Raw genomic sequence first — 26,668 nt, forward strand, 5'->3', positions numbered from 1 at the left:
GGTTCCCGCACTTTAGATAGGTAAACTGAGATGCTTAGAGCCAGAGCGGAAAATAGAACCCAACTCTTGGGCTGGATTCAGTCCTTCCTCCCAGACTTGAACTGTGTAATCAGCAGACACTGCTAGTGACCTTGCATAACCTAACCCCTTCAAAACGAGGCAGCTGGTTTACCCCGTTTCCGTGCAGCAGGCAGCACAGACCTTGGCAGACCACACCATGCCTGATGACCCCCCGGAATTCTCCACTTTCTCAAATCCATTCCTGCTGCTTGCAATTCACTTGTTGCTCGTTTACTCAGCCATTTGTCCACACCACGCACTTAGGAGAGGCTGGGTCCTGGAGTTCTTTTGGTGGCTTTGGAGTGATAACTGCTGAACTTTTCTGTTAGAAAACATGGACATAATTCCTTTCACGCATTGCAGACCCAGCATTTTAGCCTTTTTCTATTTATTTTTATTTCACTGCATGAACAAAGAAAATACTTAGGGAGGCAAAAAAGCAGAGGTTCCAAATACAGGCCCAGAAGTCAGACTGTGTGGAGTGGTATATGAGTAACCTCTGTAAAGGCAAGGAAGGCTCGGTAAGATGCAGAGGTGAGGCTCGATAGGGTTTGATGCTACAGATGGCATGAATGAATATGTGTAAGATTACGAAATACAAATATTCAAAAAGAAACTCGTGATCGCAACCTTTTTTGAACCGTGGGAGATGGAAGATGGGGTTGAAGTCGTTAAAAAGTGCTGTGTGACCCAGGGGTCAGGCGTTTGCCTTTGTGTATCAGCTGACACCGATGGTGAATTGTCCAAATGAAGTTTAAACATGTTTAGCTTGACAGGTGAATCAGGTGTGTAATTCGTGAAAAGCTTGGGCTTTACTAGGTTTCCTATTATGCCAGTCGTTATGAGAAGTGGATCTGATTTATTGTTTGAAAACAGGTAAGATGAACTGTAATTGCTTAAGAAAATCAAAACGGAGACTTCTTCCCCCCAAAAAACATAGCTTTGCAATGCATTACATTTTAAAATATAAAAAAGCCAACCGAAAATCTGCTAACATGTAATTCTTAAAAAAAAAAAAAAAGAAAAACTCATTCTTAAAAATTGCAAAGATATGGTGAGTTATAAATGGACCAACATTTAGCAAAAATCAATGAATCAAAATAGCAAGCATTGGACTTCTGGTTTCAATACTGAGGCTTTGGTTTTAGAATACAAGCTGTTATCTTTCATTTTCTTTTTTATTCCCTTCATTTTAATTAATATAATTAACAGTGATGGTGCCAGACAGAAGGCGAATGAAAACCAGGTCATTCTTTCAGTAAATTGGTCTGATAAAACCATGTGGGCTTTTTTTGGTAGGGGATGTTGGTGGTGGTGGTGTTGGACGTGGGTTTACAACCACAGCCTAAAATGAGGCTTGCAGGTAATCTATGGGTTTCCACTATTCAGAACCTGGGGTCCATGGACTCAAAGGGGACCAGAAGTGGGCCTCAGGGGTGGTGTGAGGACTCTTGTGAAAGTGCTGGAACAAGTGATGAATGGATATTTTTTCTAGGGAGAATCCGCATAGCTGTCATTAGTCATTCAATATGCGTGCCTCGTGAGGGCTTGAAACTATTCTGGTTCTCAATTCCCTACTGACTTGGCTCTTCCTTTCATGAGGTTCTCTCCCATTCACTTAACTTACCCTTTGGGATTTTATTCTTTGTGTTTTCTTTTTAGATTTTATTTTTAAATAATCTCTACATCCAGTATGGGGCTTGAACTCACAATCCCAAGATCTAGAGTCGAATGCTCCACCAACGGAGCCAGCCAGGGGCCCCTCTCTGTGTTTTCTTATAAGGTTTGAGCCCTGGAGGGAGACATGTTCCTACTCTCAGCACATATTCCTCTCTGTTACATCCCGGGTTTTGCAGAGACCCTCTGCTCCCCAGTAATGTTAATTCACTGAGTAGCCAATCAATACTGTGGTTTTCTGTATAGTGCACATTTTCTGGGGGAGCATTTTTCCTGAACATTCAGAGACTGCTGGCTGAACAAGAGCCATCTATTCAAACAAGAATTTGGAGATGCACTTGAGTTTAATTTCATTTTCATTTTTAAAAGAAAGACAGCACCTTTATTTTCTCTTCTCATCAAAACCATTTCTCTAACTTGTTTTTCTGTTATAAAAAAATCCCCCAAGGGCGCCTGGGTGGCTCAGTGGATTAAAGCCCCTGCCTTCAGCTCAGATCATGATCTCAGGGTCCTGGGATCAAGCCCCACATCGGGCTCTCTGCTTGGCGGGGAGCCTGCTTCCTCCTCTCTCTCTGCCTGCCTCTCTGCCTACTTGTGATCTCTGTCAAATAAATAAAAAAAATCTTAAAAAAGAAAAAAAACCTCCCCCAAATCAGTGCTACATTACAGTATCTGACCTGTAACAGGTATACCCATTCTTCTGTCTAGTATATGTGATCTTTTTTTTTTTTACTTTTGGTTGCCATATGACCTCACTACATTCCAACTCTGTTATATACCCAAGAGAGTTGAAAACATGTTCATACAGAAACTTGTACATGAATGTTTATATTATTCATAATAGCCAAAAAGTGAAAGCAACCCAAATGTCGATCAACTGATGAACAGATAAACAAAATGTGGTAATAGCCATACAATGGTGTATATTATTCACTCATTAAAGGAATGAAGTGTTGATACATGCTACAGCATGGACGAGGCTTGGAAACATTGTGGTAAGTGAGATAAGCCAGCCCCCAACGACCACATACTGTATGATTCCATTTATATGAAATATCCAGAATAGGCAAATCCATAGACAGAAATCCAGAGACAGAAAGTAAATTAGTGGTTGCTAGGAGGTAGGGAGAGGGGAGAATCGGTAGTGGCTGTAAATAGGGAGTTTCTTTTTGTAACGATGGAGATGTTCTGGAATTAGAGAGTGGTGATGTTTGCATACCGTTGGAAACATAAAAAACAAACAAACAAAAAAAAAAACAAAAAAAAAAACACCAAACTGCACACTATAAAATGGTTGAAATGGTGAATTTCAAGTTTTTAAAAAACCGAGGTGGTGAAAGAAAGATAAAGATCTCAGAATATTCCTGCATTCTTCTGAGAATACAACATTTGGGGTGCATTCAGATGCGGTCTTCTGAATGCTTTAGGACCTAGTTTCTAAACTCTTCGAACATAAGAATCTTCTCTGCAGGGCGCCTGGGTGGCTCAGTCAGTTAAATGTCTGCCTTTGGCTCAGGTCATGATCCCAGGGTCCTGGGATTGAGCCCCGCATCGGGCTCCCTGCTCATCGAGAAGCCTGCTTCTCCCTCTCCCTCTCCCACTGCTTGTGTTCCTTCTGTCACTGTGTCTCTCTCTGTCAAATAAATAAAATCTTAAAGAAAAAAGAATCTTCTCTGCATCTGTGATCCACAAACTCTGTGAATTGTAGGACTCCCAGGCCCCCTGTGGCACCCTCCCCCCATGCCCACCAGCAGTCTGTGGTCCAGGGTTCAGACCCTTGTTCTGGCAGGATTATGTAAGTGGAGCCCCCTGCCCGCACCCCAGACGTAAAGTTTGTGTTGTGTGACCGTACGGTGCTGTTGTTTTGTGTTAAGTATGTAAAAAAGGTCAAGCAATTCTATCAATTTATTTTTTGCCCCTCTGAACCACCCAACATGATGTCATCGCCTCAGCTCACCATGCCAAGCACCCGTCGTACATTTAAGTAGGCAAATAACCAGGACAACTGCTGAAACAATGGAATCCTCTTGATTTTACTGGTTAGAGCTGAGCTGCCAAAGGTACTGGGTTTTCATATACAGTAACAGCCAACTTGTTGGGATCAGACTTCCAGTGACATCAACTTCTGAACATCGGTGAACCCAGGGGGATGTAGGGAAAAAAAGCAGGAGGCTCAGAGCCTCCTGGCAACAGCGTCCCAAGAGCCCTTGCACCCCTCCTCGGAAGCAAAGCACACCCGACACGTGTCATACTTGGTTCCCCGGCTTCTCTAGGAAAACTTCCGTTCTGCCCTGGAGGTTTCTGTCAGAGAGAGGGAGGTGACGAGCAGAGGACTCAGAAAGCAGGTTAGGAGGAGGGTGCTGCATTGGCAAGGGCTTACACCCCAGACACAGATAGCTCTTGTCTTGTACAGGAACACATTTTGGATCGTGTGCACAAGATAAAGAACAGGTAAAGCTGTTTTAAAAGTAGAGCCCGGGGTCATACAGTATGGGAGTAAAAAGTCCCAGACACCACAAATGTCCCAGATGGCTTCACCAATAGAGCAGAAAGCAGTAAAATTCATCAGTGAGAAGAGCACAATAGTCTGTGAAAGGCAAAGCCAAGCCCTATGTATTCTGATAGCTCCTGATGACATCACCGCACCACACCAAGGTACAAAAGGGACTGATGTTGATAATGATGACCGCGACTCATCAAGAAAAGGTTAAATACTCTCCAGTATACTCTTTACTAAGGCAGGGAAGTGCGTAACACATTTTAGAAAGATTTCCCTCAAAAAAATATTAAAATTTTAAAGATTCAGCACTTAAAGGGTTAATCCTCTATTATCTGAATATTTGCGTACATACCTCATTTTACAACAATGCTAGTAAATGAGGCATTACATTTTTTTTAATAATCATTAGTATCAAATTATTGGCACCATTCAGTTTTAAGGATAGGGACAGGAGAGCAAACTATACAATACAACATAAAAATACAGTTCTGGTACAAATATACGAGATCAATTCCACTTAACAAGTGGTCATAAGAAGTGGATGGACATTCTACACACAAGGAAATACAGCTAGGAAATCATCACATGGAAAAGTGCTCAGCCTTGCTAGCAATTAACGAAATAAAACAACCTTTCAAGAACAACTATACACACCTATTAAACTAGCAAAAATAAATTAAAATGGCAAAACCCAATACTGGCAGAACTATCGGTAAGTAGAAATGCTTATACATTGCTGGTGGCATCATAAATCGTAGAGGGATTCAAGCATTCAGAGGGAACAGGGGAGCTGAACTACTGACCTGTAAGGTCCTTCCAACCCAGAGATTGGATCTTTCTAGAAAGCAATCTGGCAATATGAAATAAGAGCTATAAAATATTTCATGCTCTTTGACCTTGTAATCCCTCTTTGGACATATTCCCAAGGGAAGAACCCAAAAGAAGGAGCATTTTTTTTTTTTTTTTACAAAGACATTCATAGCAGCACTATTTATAAGAGTGAAAAATTGGACAGAACTCAAATATCTAGTAATAGGGAGGAGTGAGGTTAACCATGTTACATGGATATACAGACATTTAAATTGGTGAGAGCAGGATCTGTGTTGAAAAGGGAAGATACGTGTGAGGTGGAAAAGTCCAACCAAAGAGTATGTACACACTGTTCACAGCTATGAAAAAAATGTGTGCATGTTCATTGAGAGCTCGGGAGACAACTTAAAGGGCTAGTCTGTGGGAGAGGGGGTGCCTTTATTCCTGCAAAGTTGTTAAGTGCATAATAAAAATTTAAAAACACATTTCTTGAAACTATATAAAAAGAGAACAAAGTGTCATCTGGTCAAGTTTCTATCAACAGGACAAGAATTAATCAACTTTAGAAATGATTTTCCTTTATGGAACACCCAAATGAATCTTGATATTGAATCATCTTATCCTTGTAAGGATTTTTAGACAATTTTAAGCTATAATTTCCTACTTGGGGTTCAATGAAAAATTCTGTCTATCCCAAATAATATCGTATCCAACAAATCCACAATTTAAATTGTATTTCAGATTTCGCTGAAGTACTTCAATCCTGGTGATCGCAGCTTTCTTGTTTTAGTTCATCGGTTCGTGTCTGAATAAAAATGAATGTTAAGGACTTTATAAGATCTGTATAATTACCAGTGTAAATGAAAAAACCAGCAGTAAAGAATTATTCTCTCATTAAAAACGACTCTTTAACAAACAGTCAAAACTTGGTGCAAGTTTCAATCATACAAAATCATGGTTGAGACTGATAGCAAACGATTCCGTGCCACATTGACTCCTGTGCTTATTAATATAGACACACAGGTAGTCCTCAGAGGGAATCCCATCTCCCCATCTTTCTTCTCCTAGGCTTCCCAAATCCCGTCGCAACTATATTGAGTAGCAGAAAAACTCTAACACTCAGGAGACAGAAAATAACTTCTCCCATAAAAGTCAAGCCAGAAGTCGGCTTCAACCAACCACGGTCTGAGACCTGGGCGAACAGAGCACACATCTGTGTGCTGGGCTGAAGTGAGCACACAAAGCCCGAAGAAAGAAAATGGACAGAAGGCACCATGCCATCCTCCAGGCCACAAGGGGAGAATTTCACAGTTCGGTCATCAACAGTCTTTTCATCATTTTCTCTCTCTCCAGTTCCTGCCGGAGCGTCTCTGCACTGAAGAAGAGTAGGTGACAAAATAATGAGACTCCACTAAACAGTGACAAGAATGGTGTCATCTCCCCCATCTTCTTTCTTGACCTTGGCTTTTGACTTTCCCTCTCAGGCTCCTTAAGGACCCCCGATATTTGCAAGCGTTTCAATGACCTGAAATTGTCTGGCTGCCTACTGGGTTCCCCCACCAGACTGAGAGTTCCTCAGGGCTCTGCTCCCCAGTGGACTGACCATATATGTCATTCATCTCTGAACCCCAGAGCCAAGCCTAAGACCTGGTACACAGCAGCCTCAGTAAAGGTCTTCTGAATGAGCGGGAAGATGTCCAAGGGTTAGATTTCTTTCAATCATACTTCAAATCGGATTCAAATGCACTTTCCCTCAGAGTCCTCTCTCCCCCATATTTTAATAAACAAATTGTATGAAATAAAATTGGCTGCTTTGAGGGGTTGCCTCTGATTTCTTGGCCCTCAGGCCTCATTACTTGACTACGGGATCTGTCTCCACTGTTTACATGCACACACACACACACATACACACGCGCGCGCGTGCACACGCAAAGTATACATCTAAAGCACAAACAAAGTTTTTAAATAATCTCATACAGGGTAGACATCATTCTCTACTGTGACCAACAAGTACAATCTGGCCCCAAGCTCCAGCTTCATGGGGCTCTTGTCCTGTCTCATCCTGCTCTGGCTACGCTGGCCAGAGCATTAACCATTAACCATTCCGGGCACGCTCCATCTCAGAGGTCTTAGCACTGGCCGTTCCCCTGATGAATATCCTCTTCCTGCAAACACCTGCAGCTTGCTCTCTCCCTGCCTGCAGGTCTCTGCTTACGAGCCACCTGAATGAGGTTATCCCAGCATGCCCGGTGCCCTTCTTGGTTTCATTTTCCTCTTTAGCTGGTCACCCCCTGCCCTCGTTCTCTCTCTCTCTCTCTCTCTCACACACACACATACACAAACACACACATACACACATTCACATGCATTTATTTAATGTCTGTCTCCTCTCCCCCAACACTAAATTATAGACTGCATAAAGGTAGGATTTCTGTTTTATTTACTGTACCTCCCGAGGGCCTAGAATACTCTCTAGCCTTTGTAGACACTTCTGTAAATATGTACAGAATAAATGAATGAAAGAATAAATAAACAGATGTCACAGACACAGTGAAACTAGAGCTTGTGCCTGCTCTCCCTATCACCGGAGCTCCCTGCGGGTACCTGCAGGCCTCACTCACCTGGCTGCCAGAGAAACGGGCTTCCGGGTGGTGTAGATGGTCTGCACTGTGGAGATGGTCTCTGTCAAAGGCCTCAGGGTCACTGCCGGAATCAGTGGGGAAGACTGGCCAGGACAGCACGGTAATTTACTGTCTCTAAAGTCCGCCTGGAGAGGAAACAGAAAAGAGGAAATCAATCTCAATTTGGGTTCCATTTTCACACTGTCGGTGACTCCCTATGCCTTACCATACAGTTCCTGTTTTTTTTTTTTAACAATAGCTAAATTACCACTTATTAAATGATTTTATTTTGTGCCAGACACTGTGCTAAGCACTTTACATATATTACCTCTTGAGAATCCTTAAGGCAGAGGTCGTATTTCATCACATTTGACACCATCCATTGTAAGATCCACCATTTTTGCATGAGCCACAGAGAAAGAAAAATGTGGTCATTCAAACTTTGTCACACCCACTCATGTAATGAATGTTCTGATTTTGGAGATTTATTTGATTTTGTTTATTTATTTGACAGAGAGAGTGCCCAAGTAGGCAGAGTGGTAGGCAGAGGGAGAGAGAGAAACAGGCTCCCCACTGAGCAAGAAGCCCAGTGCAGGGCTGGATCCCAGGATCCTGCGATCATGACCTGAGCCGAAGGCAGATGCTTAACTGGTTTCAGAGATTTAAAAAGTGGGGGGAAAAAAAAAAAGGATATCTTAGAGCTGATTTTACGAAAAAGAAAAGTAAGGCTCAGAGAGGTTAATTAATTTTGTCAAGGTCACACAGTAAGTGTTAAGAAGCAGCTCTGAGGACCAGGATTAGCTGACCCCATAACTGGTATTTTTCACCACTATCTCAGTGCTTCCCAAAGTATGGTCCCCAGCCTGCCAGCATCCATATTATCTCAAAACTTGGTAAAATTGCTGTCCTCGAGCCACTCTTGCCCAGTTCTTAAAAGTCCCAGTGTGGTTTCTGACATTGGCTTCCTGCTCTATCTTGGCCCCCAGCTTTTCAGGAAGGGCTTCCCTGGGTGACTCACAGCACTGCCAGGCCTGGGCAGGAGGCCAGAGCGCCCGCAGTGGGCCAGCTGAGGGAAGCGGAGCAGGCGCTTCCGGTCTGGCGGGGGAGCTGTGCCCAGGGAAACCACAGGGGCAGGATGAGCGCAGGGGAGTAGCACTTAACAGCCCTGCCCAGCGCCTGTGTCTCTGACGTCTGGTTGTCCCAAGGCAGGTGTTGGAAGCTGCTCGTGACCTTAGAAATATATTATTCGAGGAACTGCTTTTTGCCTCTGCTTGGACTGCTAGACCCCTTCCTAGCTCTGCTCAACCTCTGAAAACTACACCAGCCACTGCTCCCTCCCTCTCGGCCCAAGCGGCTAAAGCCGCCTCAGGGAGTGACCACCACCCAGCTCAGAGACTGCACTGTTGGTTACCCAGAGGACCCTCCTCCCCGGCCCACCTCACACATCCTCCAGACTGGCCAGGAAGCCTCCCGAAGGAACCCTGGGGATCACTCGGTTCTAGGAATTACAAACTCTGATCCCCAGGAGGAGGAGGGGGTAAGAGGAAAGAGGAGGTGATCCCAGACTCCCCACTTCTGCTCCCTGCAGCCGCTTGGACAGGGAGTTCTGCGGAAGCTTTCATTGAAAGGAAAGACTTACCACTGAAAAGAAGCCATCGGACTCGCTCATTTTGCAGCTGAGAAAACTACAGCATTTAAAGGTTTAATATTCTGACATTCTGCAGAGCTTAAAGCAGCTGCCCCGTACACAAAGGGAGGTGGGGACATGAAGTAGGTTGCCATGACTCCCTGCTGTCATTAATGATACCCCTGTTCCTCTCTGGCCCTTGAGAAACAGCCATCATCCTTGACCCTTCTGGGACACTCTGTGGTTGGTCAAGTTCTGCCAACTTCTTGTTCCCTTTTGATCCCTGCCTTCACCGGATACAAGGCGGTCCCTATTCCTATTTCCACTCAGATAAGAGGAGACTGGGGCCAGGAGCGGCGAAGCGACAGCTAAGATCACATCATCACCAAGATGGAGACCCGCCCCAAAAGGACTGCAGACAGGAACCCCAACAAAGACATGTACACACATGCTCACGACAGCGTGACTCACGACAGCCAGGAGGTAGAGACAACGCAAATACCCACCAGTGAATGAACGAACCAACAGACTGGACTAGTAGCCCCCATAAAAAGAATGAAGCTCTGATCCCTCCTACCATGTACCAGAGCCTCAAACATATGATGTTCGGTGAGAGAAGCCAGGCACAAACGGTCATAAAGTCTACGACCCCATTTATCCGAAATATCCACACTAGGGAAATCCACAGAGACAGAAGGCAGATTGGTGGGTGCCCAGGGCTGGAGGGGTGGGGAAGGGGAGTGATTGCTAATGGGAACAAGGTTTCCTTTCAGGGTGATAAAAGTGTTTTGGAACCAGAGATCGTAGTTGGACAGCACCAAGTGTACCAAAAGTCACTTTAGAATGATGCATTTTATCTTACATGATGCTCCTCTCCGTAAAATAAAGTCACAAAAAGGTAGAGGCCCCAAACCCCATAGTCCTTCCCAACCTCCCAGAGTTCGTTCATAGGATTAAAAGAAGCTATCAGGGGGCTGGGGTGGCTCATTCGGTTGAGTGTCTGACCTCTTGATGTTGACTCAGGTCATGATCTCGAGGTTCTGGGACAAGCCCTGTGTCAGGCTCCAGGCTCAGTGTGGAAGTGGGGAGTCTGCTTGAGATTCTCCCTCTCTCCCTGCCCCCTCGCACCTCTCGCTCTTACTCTCTCAGAATAAATAAATCTTTTTTAAAAAGATTTTATTTGGGACGCCTGGGTGGCTCAGTTGGTTGGACGACTGCCTTCGGCTCAGGTCATGATCCCGGAGTCCTGGGATCGATCCCGCATCGGGCTCCCAGCTCCATGGAGAGTCTGCTTCTCCCTCTGACCTTCTCCTCGCTCATGCTTTCTCTCACTGTCTCTCTCTCAAATAAATAAATAAATAAATAAATAATTTTTTAAAAAAAGATTTTATTTATTTATTTGACAGAGAGAGACACAGTGAGAGAGGGAAAACCAGCAGGGGGAGTGGGAGAGGGAGAAACAGGCTTCCCACTGAGCAGGGAGCCTGATGTGGGGCTCGATCCCAGGACCCTGGGATCATGACCTGAGCTGAAGGGAGACGCTCGATGACTGAGCCACCGAGGCACCCAAATTTTTCTTTCTTTCTTTTTTTTTTTTTTTTTTTTTAAGATTTTGTTTATTTGATAGAGGGAACACAAGCAGGGAGATTGGGAGGGGGAGAAGCAGAGCTGAGCACGGAGCCCGACACAGGGCTCAATCCCAGGATGCTGGGATCATGACTTGAGCCGAAGGCAGACACCCAACCAACTGAGCCACCCAGGCACCCTCAAAATAAATGAATCTTAAAAAAAAAAAAAAAAAGAGAGAGAGAGAAAGAAAGAAGAAGAAGAAGAAGCTGCTGACATTGTCATCTGGCATGCCACCGAAAAGCATGTCACATGGGAGCAACATCTTAAAACACAGACCTGTTTTCTGAATCTACTTACAGTGAACTGTGGCCCTGAATTGAAAACATCAGGAAATGGGGCCACTGGATCAGCCGGGAATGTTTTTATCTTCAAAAAAGAGAAAGACAAGAGGGTTACTTTCAGATTAGAAAACAGAGGTTTGAAATCTTTGGCACTTTTAACACCAAAGTGATGGGTTCAGGGGGACACACGCGGAGCCCTCATTGTTTGCAGGGAAACATATAGACGGTCCCTGCGGCCCCTTGGGCAGTGGTCATGTCCGCGCCCTTCCTTGTGCCGTAGGGCCGGGACCCAGCAGGGATGACAGGCTGCAGTCTCGTGTTTGTAGGGCACACCACGCTCACCTGGCCCGGAACTCCTTTCCCTGGAGGCTGTATGGGCCTCCTAGGCCTGCTGTATGGGCCTCCATACAAGGCCATGGTCAGGGTGTGTAGTGAGACAGGCCAGAGCTGCCTGGGTGGCTGCTGTTGGCTTCCCCATGGCCGGGGGGCATGCCCTAGAGGCTGCTGACAGGCCACATCCTGGGACACGGTCTACGATGGTGGACAGAGTACCAGGAGGCAGCTTGCACTAATTAGGCCACAAACTGTTTCCTGTCTCTTCCCCTCAGTTGTTGGACTCCCTGTAAATCGTCAGCCACAGAGGAGAACCTTGGGCCAGGCTCTGTAAGCATGTGAGAATCCCGCCACCACGGCCTTGGGGACACAGGGCACTGTGATCAGACGGGCCCAGTGCTAGGGCAGCCGCTGCAGAGGGCTGGTCTGAAGGAGTGTGGACGAATGGCCCGATCAGCTAGTGGTGGGGGGCCGAAAGGAGACTTGGCTTCCGTTGCTTTCTCTTTGGTCATTTTGTCTTTGTCCCCATAGAGGCCTTGGGGAATGTAGAGTGTGCTCTTGTCTTTATACCAGCCTAGAGGACTGCCAGCAGGCCCAGGAGCGCAAGGACTCTGCTAGCAGCTTTGCCTGTAGCCCCCAGGGCACAGAAACTGCCTCCCCACCGGCTAGGGAATGCACACTCCGCCACCTGCCACCAGAGGGCAGCAGCCCAGACACTGAGGCCACCGCTGACCTTGGGTAGCTGCTGTCTCCCCCAGGGACTTATCTATGGACCCTGGGGTAGTTATTTGATGCTCTTGAATCAATCTAAACGGGGTGGGGGGGGGGAAGGTTGCACTAAGGTAGGGGGTTGCGAGAGCACATCAGAACAGACCCAAATCTGGCTTTTCTGAATGGGTGGAGTAGTTCTCAACCAATCTGAGGACAGTGTCTCTACAATGTGCACGGAGATTCCCAGCCCACGCCTGCTTCCCTTCCCAAAACTCTCTTTGGCCTCTTTAAACATCTCTGAATTCCCAGAATGGGCCCCTGAATGCGTTTGTGGCAGCTCAGACTGCTGAGAGCGGCTGACTGCCACACAGCGGGAGGACCCAGGGGAAACCTGTGGTGCCTTCTCCTCGCGGGGCCTAACGGTTCGGCGTGTGTGCCGAGACCAAGAGCAAAGTGAAAAGTCACAGTCAGATAAGACTCTCAGACCACCGTGAAGTAAAAGGGAAAAGCGGTTTATTACTGCTATTAAAGAAAGGTGAACATTGGCAGCTTCCATGAATTATCCTGTATTTTCTCTAAATAAGACAAAAATCTACCCCAAAAGTTACACTCTGCGTTGCCCGGCGGTGGCAAAGCATGGTCAGTCTTCTGCTGCTGCTGCCCCTTGGTCTAACCACTTTAGAAAGGGAGCAAAGCCAAAGTCACAATCTTGAACCCAGCAGGGTCTAGCCTAAGAAAATAAAATACCCGCCACAAAAGCTATGTGTCCCCTTGAATAGCGACGCGCTGGAAACCAAGCATGCATCCTGCCGGAAGAATGTGTCCGTCAATGGGAGACCACGCGCTGGATGGAAGGCAAACAGTCATATACAATGTGGTGACGAGAACAAGATAGAAACAATCCAACACTCAGCGAAGAGAGAAAAACGAGAGATGATACGGACACTGTGATTTCACTCTGTAAAGTTATAAATGAATACAAATAAATATTAGAAGGAAACATGTAAAAATGAAAAAAAACATCGTGCTAGGTTGGGATGATGGGTGAGGCCTTTCAGGCTGTTATGTAACACTCATCCTGTTATCTGGAAACGTAGCAGGAAGAGAGACAAGGGGAAAAAGATTTTATTTTCCATAGAAACACAACTAAGTTTTTTTTTTTTTTTTTTTTCTTTCTGGGAAAAGCATCTATGCTCATCAAAGCTTTAGGAAACAAAACAAAACAAAACAAAAAACTCTTCCTGGTTCTTGAGAGCTGGAGACACAGGGCAGGACAGCAGCCGGTGTGTCCTCATTTGGCCAAATTGTGTATCCATCCTGGAGTCAGAGCACCTGTCAGTCAGGCCCTTCCAGAAGGTCTAGAGCTCATGCACACCAGCGGGGTGGCCGCCTGGTGGCTCCTGCCCGCCTCGCCTCTCCTGGCCAGGCCCCTCTCCCTGCCAGGGTACCTACCAGCCTCGTTTTGATTGGAGGGTGCATGCAAACTCCAGTGGTCTCTTCCTTCATGGGGGGAGAGAGTGGAGGAGAACAGCGAGAGTGGGCACAGTGGGGGGCGCTGGCGGGCTCTGCCTGCTCACGAGTAGAGGAGAGAAGGGGAGGAGGCAGAGGAGAGAGGGGGAGGAGGCAGAGGAGAGAAGGGAGGGGAGGAGAGAAAGATAGCACAGTGCAAGAAGGATCTGTCAACTCCAGACTGCACTGGAGCCAGCCTCGCCCGCGCCTGCTTCTAGCCTCTGGCCAACTGGCTTCTAGGCCCCCCTCCTCCCTCCTCTCCCCACCTTCTCTCCTCCTCTCTGGCTCTCATCTGTCTTCTCCACTATCTGAGCAGAACAACCCATCGAAACCCCATTCCCGGGGTTGGCAGGCAGGGAGACTCCTGACCGACTGCGCGGGCCTGGCAGCGGCTTCCCGAAGCATGGGCCAGGCCACGCCAGAAAGACAGCCGTGATGAGTGAGTGACGCCGGCCGTGGGGGCCATATGAAGCCTTGAGCGTGCTGGCCTTGCACGCCTGGAGGCCTCCTGCACTCTGCTAAATAAGGGCCCGTCGGGGTATACAGGCGAGCAGGTGTCCAACAGATCCAGGAAAGACAGATCTCAGCGGGCAGGAACACGGACTTGTGGATTTCATCTGCCATGGCTTTTTGTTATCTGTGTTAGAGAACATACTGGCCCTGCCCCCCGTCCCTCCATCCCCGTGGCCCAGGCCATGACACCTCGGTTGTCGCCGAGGGACCCTGTTGCTTTAGCTGGAAGTATCAAGCATTGTGAGAAAATGGCTCAGGGTACTGGGTTCCCCACCCCAGCCTTACAGAGTGCCATGCACCAGCGGAGGGCCGGCAGCTCGGACTGGTGAGCGTGGTGATGGTGAAGACAGAAGGCTCTGGGGCTAGCGAAGGGGCCATCCACAGGGTTGGTGTGGGTTGCCAGGAGGGACCATTCACTCCCGAGAGTAAACACATGCCTCTTTTTCAAGAGAGCTTCCTTAGGTAGTTGGTAACATCCTGCCATAATGAAGGAAGCAGAGCCCCTGGGGAAGTTTCACGACAACATGATCCAGAACACTGCGGGCACTTTCCTGTCTCGCGATTGATCTAACGCCGATCTCCTTACAATTGTGCGGTCCCGGACCAGTCCCAAAGGGGTTTTACAACCAGAATCTCCAACGGTCTTGGTCACCGCCTTGCTTTACTACTCAGATTTGGAGATGCTGAGAGATGGCATCTGCAAAGGCTACATCTGCAGCCATCCTTCAGAAACAGGGGAGTCCGCATCAACCACCTGCCGTCAAGTTTCAGCACACTGCTGAGGCTCCCTCCACTGCTCTCTCCTGTCCTCAGGCTGAACCCTGCCCTCTGGGAGGTGGCAGTGGACACCTGACTGAAGCGGGCTCCAGCCTGTCCCACCCGCCCTCGCTTCTCAACACCACCCCGGCCAGAACCAACCGCACCAGGGACCCCAGGCCATGGGGCCTTAGCCTCTGCAGATAAGCGGGCACTCCCGTGGGCTTTGTGAAGAAAATAAGAGCTGGCGTAGACGACCAGCAAACACGGACATACAGCCTAGATGCCAGATTGTGTACCAGCCACTAGTGTCTTAGCTGAAGGTTATGATGAATGACTTCAGGCTTTGCCTAGCATTGGACTTTTATGGTAAAGAAATGTCGAGCCATCCCACAAGCATGTATGACTCTTCTAAATACGCATCTGTTAGTAAATGAGCAGGAAATAAGAGAACACGTGTAATAGGATACTATTTTGAAATACCATTTTATTTTTTTTCTCCCGGCATTTCCTCTCCTCCTTGGCTTTTTTCCACATTCAGGCAGCTAGGTTCTTCTAAGCTACTTGGCTTTTGAGGTTTAAAATCTGACTCCTTGGGGAACAGAAAGATTTTTGGCATAGACAAATGAAGATGGAAATGTGAAAGGCTTCTTCATCATCCAGACAAGAAAAGAGGTTGCCAGTGTGAGGGCTGGAGAGAAAAGTCAGAGGGAAAGTGAGGAGTAGGGGTAGACATTAGGAAGTACTGAGCAGAGAGGCGCCAGCAGATCGGGATTCTCCTCCCAGCCGGACAGGCTTCCACCCACCCAAAAGGGGCATGAGGGAAGCAGGCAGTGCCCCAGATGTATCAGCAAAGAGATGACATCACAGACTAAAGAGACTGCCCTCCATCTTCCTGTGCCCTGGGGAAGATGGATGAATCCCCAGGAAAGTGGAAGAGGCACCCCGATTTCACTGGGGATCAAGTTTCAGCCCTCCTGATAGAATGAGGTTCAAAAATAAAAACCAAGTTACTGAGCTAGACAGAAAACCAGTTCTTCTGACACTCGAGCCAAGGACTGTTTTTTGTCCTACACAACCTTCGACTGGCCAGGCCAATCTCCTCCCTGGCACATGAACTCTAGACTAACAGTCCCCGGCCCAGGACAGACCTGGGTCCTAAGTAAGTGCCTCTGCTCTGCCGCTGGCTGAGCGGTTCATGCAGTATGGGGATCGGGGAGGGACATGCCCTGAAGACAAGGCATCAGGAACACAGGAGGCATAGGTGTTTGTGGTGCATGTCACCTGGGGAGGGAAGCTGGCAGGACAGACCTGGAGGACAGACTTGATTGATGTGTCAATGTCCCCTCCTTCCATTCTGTTAACACCAACACCCCACGCATGAGCGCAGACTTGCCTTCCAAAAGAGAATCCCAAAAGGACAGTGGGTGCTCTCGTCCCTCCCTCGCTTGCCTTATCCCCTCTTTCTGCCCCGCCTCTTCCACCCTGGCAAGAAATCTCCAGTCTGGTGGGCAAGTCCTCTATGCGGATCCCAGGACGGGCAAGCCACAAGCCGTGCAGGTTGCAGAGCTCCTACGGCTACGCTGAGCTACACAGTAAAAGAGCTGGGGAATGGGAGAAGAAAAGATACGGAAAAAGGAGGAAAAAGTGGTGTAAGAGTGACCCTGGAAAGAATGTTTCTTGGAGAGTTTGAGGATGAAAATCCTTGGAGTCCTGCAGGGTGCAAGAAAATTAAGAAGGAAGCAAAACGGGATCTGAGAAGTGTTACTAAGGAGGTGCTGATTTAATCTTGAATGCTTTTTGAGAGATGTCAGTTAAAGACGGAAAAGTTATTATTCTCATTTGTTTGGACTACGCTTCTTCAAAAACTGCCCCATGCAGAGAAGGGATCATCTGAGTGGGAGTCATTAGGGTTAAACTAGTGTTACTGCTTTGGCGGGACGTTGTTGAATAAAGGTAGGAGAATCTGGTCCCAACCCTCTCTCTGCTGTCCTTCTAGCTCTGGCCCAAGGAACCAGTGGTCCTGTGGCTATAGGAGTCTCATTGAGCCCCAGACCCTAAATCCAGTCTCTCCTCCACTGTCCTCTGGGGCAGAGACACTGCCCCCCCCCCCCCCCCCCGCCGCCAACAAGAACAGAGAGGACTGTTGCCTGTATTTCCAGGATGCTGGGCAGAGCAGATGGAGGAGATGGAGGGAAGAGGACCAGACAGGAGAAGCAGACTGCTGGAGCTCCCCTTCCTCTTGAAGACCCTTCAGCTTCAGTGAAGATGGGATTCTGGAGTGAAGGAAGGTCAAAGCCAGTGATGTCAAGGAAAGCCCCACATGGAGCAGGCTCTCATCAAAGTACGAGCCCTCCAGCATACCTTCTGTATGAACGTGTGCCGTGGACATGCACTCACACCTCAAATCCACACAAGCAAGACTAAGGATGTTCCATCCTGAAAACACGTATTCGCTGCAGACTTGAGCTGTGAAGTGGACAGCTGTGTCCCGGTGCGGTACAAGGACCTCAGCTGTCCCGTGCCTGGGCAGTGCAGCAGCCTGGGCCCTGTTTCAGAGCTCAGTCAGAGCAGCCCAGAGATGAAAGGGCGGTATCCTCAGAGAGGGAATGAGCTCCCTGTGGCCAGAGGTGTACAAGCGGAGGCCAGACAGCCCTTTGGTAGGCACTGGGGACCTCTGGGTCCCTGGCAGATGCGGCTTCCTTTCTAATCTCAGACACTTACTTTCAAAGAAAAGATAAAGATAGGACCATTAAATCTACCAGCTGGGCCGGCGACATGGTGGTTTTTAAGGGAATCCCATCATTCTTGTCAGAGCCATGAAATATTTTTTGGCAAACTAACCCAAGTTTTTCAGATCTGCCAGAATCTTTAATAAATACTCAGTATTTTGCTCATGCTGTACCCTCTGCATCAAATGCTTTGTTTGGTCCATTTCCTCCATCTGGCAAACTCTTACTCATACTTCAAAACCCTAGCGCTATGAAGCCTTCTCTTTCTCAGGTGCCCCAGACAGGGTTAGGCACTTGGTCCCACAACAGTAGCAGTTTCTATAGACTCTCAAATGGCATTAATTTCGGTATGCTTCAGCAGTCTGGAAGTTTCTCAAGAGCCTAACTCAGGAGAGATCTTCCCCCACTGTCTTCTATTCCTGCCCAGCATGTTTTCTTCATGTGAGCCTTACAACTTAGCTTTCTCCCCCTTCTGCCTTCATATGCCCTCAGGTTGGTTCTCAGGTCCCTTTGGGGTTTGCTGTCCTCCAGCGAGACTAATGTCCTCCGATTGGGGCCCTAGCTTCCAGCCCCCACATGTGGCCCTCCTAGGGTATAAGGCCCCAGCAGGGATACTTAGTTGGGATACCGATGTAGCAACAGGCCCAGGCTGCTTAACTTGCTGTGCCATCCTCCACACCCCTTGTTCTGCTTTCTCAGTCTGAAGAGTGCTTTAAACACAGCCCTCCTTCTAGACATTGCTTTTCTTCAAAGCGGCAAGTTTCTGAAATCCAGATGCCAGATTCAACCCAATCTGATGATGGAAAGGACACCAGAGAAGGAACTAGAACACATGGGCTTGGAACAGCTCTGTCCCTATGTGATTACCCCACTCTGGGACTCCGTTTCCTCATCTGTGCAGAAGGATGGTGAGGGGATAAAGGAAGGCCCTGCTTCTGGGTTGCCCTCTCTTGGCAGTCTGTCTAACAAGAAGGCCATCAAGAACTTGGCTGCATTTTCTCCAGCAGGGGAGGGGAACAGGTCCGCAGGTTCCCGGAGCTGGCTGTCTCACCCACTGTCAGTCCTCAGCTGTTTATCCAAACGTGCTGACCTAAAGCTCTCAGACCGTACCACGTCTCCAGATGAGAAATACAACTGCATAAATCACAAATGATCGCCATGTACCAGCTGAAGCAGGGACAGTGACCATTCCTAAAGGCTAGATAGCGTTTTGTCTCATTCATTCCCCCCCGCCTTGCCCCGCCTTGAAAGCCTTCCAGAAACCCTTCTTATCCACCTCCTGCTCCTCCAGTGAGCCCGTCCTGAATGACTCCCACTTGGGGCTTCTCCCCCAGCACCTTCTACGTGACTGTCCTATCGAGCCTGCCCTTTATCAACCCGCCTCCCCTCCAGCCTCTAGCTGCCCTGCCCGCTCCCAGGGTCTCACTCGAGGCCAGACGTGCACTGAGCTCTCAGGAGGGAGTTTTTGACCTGGTACACGTTTTGAATCACACTCTACACTTGTGGGCCATGGTTTACACTCAAGTACACTTGGGTATCTGGCCGAGCCGAGCCAAAGGCACATCCAAGTCTGCCTGCGTCATCTACTGCTGTTCATAATATCTCACACACGTTTACGGTGCTTCTACGTTCTTCAAGGGCTCTGTCTCATGGGATCATTAGAATACTCTTAGGCAGACGTGGCAAATGATGGCATCTTTGATCCCATGACAAGGCTCCTGAGAAGGGGGTGCAGAGACTGGAGCCAGGTCTGGCTTGCACGATTCCCGGGCCAGTGCTCTCTCCCCTAAAAGGGTTTCCCACCTGCAGGAGTCCCACGAGGACCACCACCATCCCTAAGGGGAGACCTAGAGGCAGGGGATGGAGAATGGCAGGGAGGCACGAGGGGCCTGGAAAGCTGGGCTGAGGCCTTGAGCCAGTGCTTCAGACCAGAGCACTTTGCTGGAAGCGGCAGCAGAAGATGTCCCATGGGTGGGTGGGTGGGGGGCATGCGGGGAGCAGCCCAGGAAGCCGAGAAGCCAAGACCAAGGAGCCCTACACGCTTGGGAAGCAGCAGACAGGCGGGGTGGGACCCCTGCAACCGCCCTCAGTGGGGAAGGGAGCACTGCCTCCCTGGAGGGCTCTGGGAGGTAAAGGGACCCATGTGCCTGAACCCCCAAAGAAGGCTGATCCCTGAGCCTCCAGGCCGTGAGCAGGACAAGAGGAAGAGCCTTCCCAACAGCGATGCCCACCTCTGTCCATCCGTCCCACCGCCAAGATGTTTCTATGGTCTGTGGCTTTTCTGGTTTTAGCAAAATGGGAAGTTTACCAGAGGAGTAGCTTCCGTGAAGTCCATCAGGAGATCGCCTGGTTCCAAGGTAAAGGCACCTCCTCGGTCAGAGGGACTCTGGGAAGGCAGACGGAAATACTGCTGGTTAGTGCCAGCTCCGGGCGGACCAGGGACTGTCACTGGAAATCACAGACTTTCCTCCTCTCCTCGCCCTCCCTTCTATCATGGAGCCCATGACCGTGCCAGTCCTCCACACGAGTCACTTGCCCCACAGTGTGCAAATTCCAGAAGCCAAACCCCAAATGTCTTCTGAAACTTTAATGGGCAGAAAGAGTGTGTAGGTTAGAGAACTACCTTTTTAAAAGGTGCAAACAACTTCTTTTAAGTGCTTTGAGTGCTCTTTGGTCTTTTGGGGGTGGGGGGAATTGCTTCAAAGAGTCGTTTGACTATACAGAGAGCAAAGCCCCCTTCGTAGATCAAGAGGGTCAAGGCCTCAAGGGGCTAAACTCAGGAGCACAGGAGGCGCCTGAGCATGCAGTCCTGGATCTCAGGGTCAGGAGTTCAAGCCCTATGTGTGGCACAGAGTTTACTTTAAAAACATTTTTTTTTTGTCATCTGCATAATAATGAGGAAGATCTTCATGGTGGGAGGGAGGTATCTCTGAACCATGTTCAGCTTTGGGGAAACATTTTTTTTTTCCCTCTTGCTCTGAGGGTCTCAGCAGCATGGAAGGCCTAGAGGCCCTTTATGGGGAAAAAAAAATAAGCTCCATCATCAGTTTGTCACCAGCAGGGCCCCAAGGAGAGAGATGGCCAGGAGAGGGAGCCCTGTGGCCTCTGGTAGGATGCCACCCACATCCCCACTGAATTCGCCTGTTTCATACATTTTGGTGGGGGGGGGGTTGGTTTTAACTGTGGCAAAGAACAGGTGATAGGAACCTGTGTTCACACTTGTAACAAAGCAGTATGAAGGACTCTGCAAGGACAGGGGAACCTGGCTGAAGACACAAGGTGGTGATTGACAGGAAAGCACGGAGCCTTAGTCTGGGCCAGTCACTGGCTGAGGGGTCTCTGGCTTGAGCAGGATCTCCTGTTGAGAACCACAAAGGGGTTCCCAAAGATCCTGGGAAGGGAGCTGGTATATGCCTGGCTACGGTCAAGCAGGATGTGGCCTGGCCCATTGTCACCTAGAGGCTACCAAGAATCATGACCTTATAGCTCCACCGGACAGGGTGCTGGCCCATAGGCTGGGCAGGGAAGCAGACTTTATTCCCATTTTTAGGTGGAGGAAGCAGGCTTGGAGAAACAAAGCCCGTGGAGTAACTGCTTGCTTCAAGTGGCCGTAAGACATGTGGAAGGCGCAGCTGGGAACAGAGTCTGGGGTCTGGGCTTGCCTTTGGGACCCCCACCCCACACACTCCCTTTCCTCAGTGGTGTCCACAGACCAGGGAGCCTTTGACTTGACATCTACTAGTAGAGCAATAGGTCTGAATGCATTTGGACCACTCACTGTATAGAATGACCACAGCTAAGTGTCACTCAGAAAAAAACAAAAGAAATGTCTTGAGTAAGGCCCTTATCCCAGCCCATTCGCATAGCTAGCAACATCCAGAAATTGTAAACTGACAGAATAATATTTTCCACTTTCAAGCTATTCACGTGGGCCATGCAACATAAGGAATGGGATGGGGACACGTCTATGTTTTTACTCTTCCAAGATTTCCATTATGGGGGGGGGGCAACGTGTCTTGTTTTCTGTATTTACCTGCACTATAGATTAAGCAGGGATGATATTCTAAAACTGAATTGCCCTCAAACATCTCTTCCACTTCTCTTAGAGTGCAGTGCACAAGATCTTTATTATACCATGTGCGTCTCATAAACAGGTCATCTTTCGGGAAGAGTTACATAAAAACCCAGTCCCGGGGGCTGTTTCCCCTGCTTTATAAGCACACAGATGATTGAGCCAAGTTCAAATGCACGCGGGATGCCATGTGCTCAATTTATACTGAATTCCTAGCAAGCGCAGCTACTCCTCGGGGCCCTCCCCCTTACCTTGGCCCCTGGGGACAGCTGGCCCTTGCTTTCTGAATTCTGAGGTGAGCTGAGTTTGTGGCCCTTGGGGGACACCAGTGGCACGGAGACTTGCGTGGTGGCCGCGGTGGTGTTTGTGGCTGCGGCGGTGGGCGCTCCTACTGCCTCGGCCAGGTCAGGAGGGAGGTCGTCTTCATCACTGTGGTTACTAAAAGCACATGAAGCTCTGCTCATTACAACAATAAACAGGCTGTGGGGAGTGGAAGGAGGGCCGGGGGAGGGATGAGGGGGCTCCCCAAACAGATGTCTGCCAGATGTCCAGCTTCCAGGATCCAAAACAGTGACATTTTTGCCAAAGCCAATTTGGGCTGGATGTTCTGTCATTTATTTGCCAAGGGATTAAATTTTTTTTTCTTTATTATGGAAAGATATACATAATATGTATCATTTTATCCATTGGTCAGTGTATAATTCAGTGACATTAAAGATACATTCAAGACACCCAAAACATTTTCATCACCCCCGACAGCAGCTTTATATCCACTGAACAGTGACTCCCAATGCTCTCTCCCTGCAGCCCCTGGTAACAGCTATGTTGCTTTCTGTCGGGATGAATCTGACTATTCTAAGTATCTCACAGAAGTGGAATCATACTGTATATGTCCTCCTGTATCTGGTTTATCTCACTTACCAATAATGTTTCCAAGGTCCGTCCCCGTGGTAGCATATGTCAAAATTTCATTTCTTTTTAGTGCTGGATAATATTCCTTGCATTGATAGACCATATTTTTTTTATCCATGCACCCCCTGATGAACTAATGTGTTTGAGACCCTGCTTTCAACACTTTTGGATTGGGATTCCACTGGAAGTGGGATTGCTGGGTCATATGGTAGCCCCATGCTTAATTTTTTTTTTTAATATTTTATTTATTTATTTGACAGAGAGAGATCACAAGTAGATGGAGAGGCAGGCAGAGAGAGAGAGAGAGGGAAGCAGGCTTCTCGCTGAGCAGAGAGCCCGATGTGGGACTCAATCCCAGGACCCTGAGATCATGACCTGAGCCGAAGGCAGCGGCTTAACCCACTGAGCCACCCAGGCGCCCCCCATGCTTAATTTTTTGAGGAGCCACCAAACCAAGGGACTGGGGCCTCCCTTTGGAAGGTAAATACAAGCCACTTAAGAACCAAATGCCTTGGGTGAAAAGCACAATGGCACCTTCCGTGGCCAAACAGCTACTGTCCCATTGGTGTGATAAACTAGTTACAGGGGAGGAGCTGGGCACATGTGTTTGGGGGCCTCATAGCTCTGGTCTTAGAACCTCTTTGGCAGAACAGGATGATGCAGGCAGAAAAGTACACGAGACAAGAAGTCGCCATGATGGAGGAAGAGTCCAGGCTGACATTCTGGATTTGTTTCCAGGGCTTGCAGGTATGGGAAAGGTTTGGCCTCCCACAAAGTATGTCAAGGCATGTCCCAGTGGCCCAGGACAGAGCAATGTAACGTCATCAATTGCCCATTCTGAGTATGAACACGGTCTTCTCAAACTTGCAGAAATTAAGACAAGTCCCCGACCCCCTGATGCCAACCGGACTGCTGCCTATGCAGCACAGGGCTAACTAACCCTGCAGGCAAGGGGGCTCTAACTCGGAATGTGCCACAGGAACCACGGGCCACTGACGAGCTTCTGGGAGAACCTCGGGGCCCTGGGGATAACCTGCCTGATAAGGGTGTCCCTACATACCTGACCTTAGGCCATGCCACACAGTCAGTGCTAACAATGTGACTTATAGTGAAGACCTGCTCTTGTATCCTAGAGCTTAGGGCCACACTATATCATTTTGACCTTGGGCTCAGGGGTGGTTATTGGAGAACCCCCAGTAATAACCCTGGGTGCCAAGGCTCGGGTGAGTTTCCCTGCTTGGGAATGAGACAGTGCCCACGTGAATCCTCTAGGACAAGAGAAGTGGAAGCTCGTGCCCAGTCTTCTTCAACTCCACTCTATGTGCCTTTTCCTTTGCTGATTTTAGTCTGGATCCTTCCACTGGAATATGCTATAACCATGAAGATGACAGCTTTTCTGAGTTTTGCAAGTCCTTCTAGTGACTCATTGAACTTGAGGGTGATCTTAGGGACCCTGATACAGTTTTCCTGGGGGGGTTGCAGGTGGAACTCCCAGAAGTAATGTTACTTCTAACATTACTGTTGGAAGTAATAGCTGAGCGAGGGTGTAGATGAAAGGTCCACAGCCAGTGGGCACCAGGGTGGCCTGAGCAGGGTCCCTCCCAGGGGCCTCATGGTGGCCGTGGCCTCGTGGGAAACGTGACCATGGTACACAAAATGAGGTGAGGGTGGAACTCAGCGAGGAGGTTCCTGAGAGATTCTGGATCCTTCTGTATACGGAGAAGCCTCAAGAGGAGGATTTAGGACTTATTCTTAATTAGAGGGACAGGTGAGATTGGAATGAGTAAGTGGGAAGACTAGTAAGATGCCACATAGGTGGATCCATGCTGAGGGAGTTAATGCACTCAGTAACACACACATTAGCCCATTTAGTCTGTACAACAGCCCTGCGTTACGGTCTCCACTCTCCAGAGAAGCAGACGTTATTGGGTGGCAGGTTGTGACAGGACTTTCTCAAGGTCACATAGCTAGTTAAGTGGAAGAGTGGGGTTAAAATTCTTTTCTGCCTCATTAAAAAAGAAAATTATAACCTTAAAAGCACAGTTATTTAGTTTAACATTATAGGCCATTAAAAAAAACATACACACACATAGTTCATCTTTCACAGCAGGAAGTCAACTGACGCTGCCTAGAATTGAAAAAGACTCCAAATTCTTGATGGTTTTTATAACCTTTTGTCCTAACTTAGATCTTGTGGCAAAGAGATATTATGCTTAACTACATTACGTCTTTCAGTTCAACCTCCGTTTCTGAGGTAAATTCATGTTAAATTCATGAAACATCATTTAGCAAGTACAATTTTATGTGTAGCAGGGTTCTTTTCTTTGAAATGATTTCTTTTCATTTTAACACTACATGAAAAATGTCTACAGCAAGAGTCGTTCGATGTGAACCTAGGTTATTTTTGATGGCACGATTCTAGGAAATTGGTTATCTTTTCTCTTCAGACTGAGGATATTTTTCTCTCCAGAATATTTTTAGGTTTTTATACAATGTTTAAATAAATAGTAAAGTTACATTTCTAGAAGAAAATACAGCAGCTCATCATTTTCTAAACACATTGGCTGGTATCAGTAGAGGACACTCTTTCCTGCCTGAATTCTACATTGCGTCTGCTTCTCTCTCTTCTCCGCATACAACAGCCATACATTTCTTCCCTACATCATTACTCCCAGGACACAACATGGCGGACGTTTTTGTGCATATCCTTAAAAGCATCAACTTAAAAACTCATTCGGAGCACTTGAACATCATGATGCTTTTGGTGGGGAACCCTAAAATCCAATTCTACATCATGCTGACCTAGGAACCCAGAATACCCTAATAGCCAAAAGGGCTGTGTGTATATGTGTGTGTGTGTGTGTGTGTGTGTTTCAAAAACAGTAACGCAGAAATATTTTTTAAAAGGGAAATCTGAGTTTTTTCCATCTGTATTCCTTGACACAGTGTTTATTAACTTACCAATATCTATGACTGGAAGTGAGTGGTGACTGGTGTCAACAATTTAAGAACTATTTTTATGGGGCAAAAACTTAAAGCTGGGAAAATCTCATCTATTAATTTTGCTATGATTACTAATGGGGAAAATGCTTCTATTCTTTGATTTTTGAAGCAAAATACTTTGGGGCAGCTTAAGAAACACATAGGTGACGTTGGAGGTTTGAAAAGGGCTTGCTTAAAAGAGTCACTGTAGTGAGTTAAATTTTCTCTCCTTCCTGGCCACGTATTAGTCATTGTTTCCAACATGATTACATATCCCGAATAGGTGATAATAACATTCGGAGTTTCAAAATGTAAAAAGAAAGTCTAATCCTGATAGCTTTATCCTCCGGGGAGCAGATTTTTTCATGGTTTAATTTGTCCCCCAGAAACCATTAGGACTGTTAATTATTTGAATTACTCATTTTGGCTTTCCTAGGAAATACAGCTGCTCTAACTAACCGTCCAGTGTTTCTTTTTTTTCTTTTTTTTTTTTTAAAGATTTTATTTATTTATTTGACAGACAGAGATCACAGGCAGGCAGAGAGACAGGCAGAGAGAGGAAGGGAAGCAGGCTCCCTGCTGAGCAGAGAGCCTGATGTGGGGCTCGATCCCAGGACCCTGAGATCATGACCTGAGCCGAAGGCAGAGGCTTTAACCCGCTGAGCCACCCAGGCGCCCCCCGTCCAGTCCAGTGTTTCTATTAAGGCTAATGAAGTGGGAGGTGGTTGCCTTTTCCTTTTACCAGGTGCAGGCTCGAGATGGCTGTTTGAAAAGTGCATCCACAGTCACCCTCCCCAGCCCACACTTTGCATTTAGGGTATCCCCTAAACTTGACCTTTTCTCAAAGGCTTTCAGGCCGTCAAGAAGAAAGGAAAGGGAGCTACTTCATCCACTGGCCTAGTCCCTTGCTATGGGCTGAGAAGGCATTTTAGCACATGGACCC

General features: G+C 47.7%; 1 protein-coding gene across 6 annotated transcripts in view; it reads right to left on the reverse strand.

Annotated features, from left to right (window-relative positions):
* Positions 1-6,228: 6,228 nt before the first annotated feature.
* EPB41L4B (erythrocyte membrane protein band 4.1 like 4B) overlaps positions 6,229-26,668 on the reverse strand; it is a 124,912-nt gene continuing 104,472 nt past the window's right edge. For 3 of the 6 annotated variants that reach the window (XM_047699822.1, XM_047699820.1, XM_047699825.1), the window contains 6 exons: positions 22,083-22,269; positions 20,068-20,145; positions 13,702-13,818; positions 11,222-11,290; positions 7,669-7,814; positions 6,229-6,422 (listed from right to left, as the gene is read on the reverse strand). In XM_047699822.1, coding sequence (XP_047555778.1) covers positions 6,353-6,422; positions 7,669-7,814; positions 11,222-11,290; positions 13,702-13,818; positions 20,068-20,145; positions 22,083-22,269 — 667 coding nt within the window. In that variant the 3' untranslated portion in view covers positions 6,229-6,352. Of the gene's footprint in view, positions 6,423-7,668; positions 7,815-11,221; positions 11,291-12,745; positions 13,208-13,701; positions 13,819-20,067; positions 20,146-22,082; positions 22,270-26,668 lie in introns of those variants that run through there. The other 3 variants (XM_047699821.1, XM_047699823.1, XM_047699824.1) reach the window with 3 other exon arrangements.

Source organism: Lutra lutra, chromosome 13, assembly GCF_902655055.1.
Source record: "Lutra lutra chromosome 13, mLutLut1.2, whole genome shotgun sequence".
Lineage (NCBI taxonomy): Eukaryota > Metazoa > Chordata > Mammalia > Carnivora > Mustelidae > Lutra > Lutra lutra.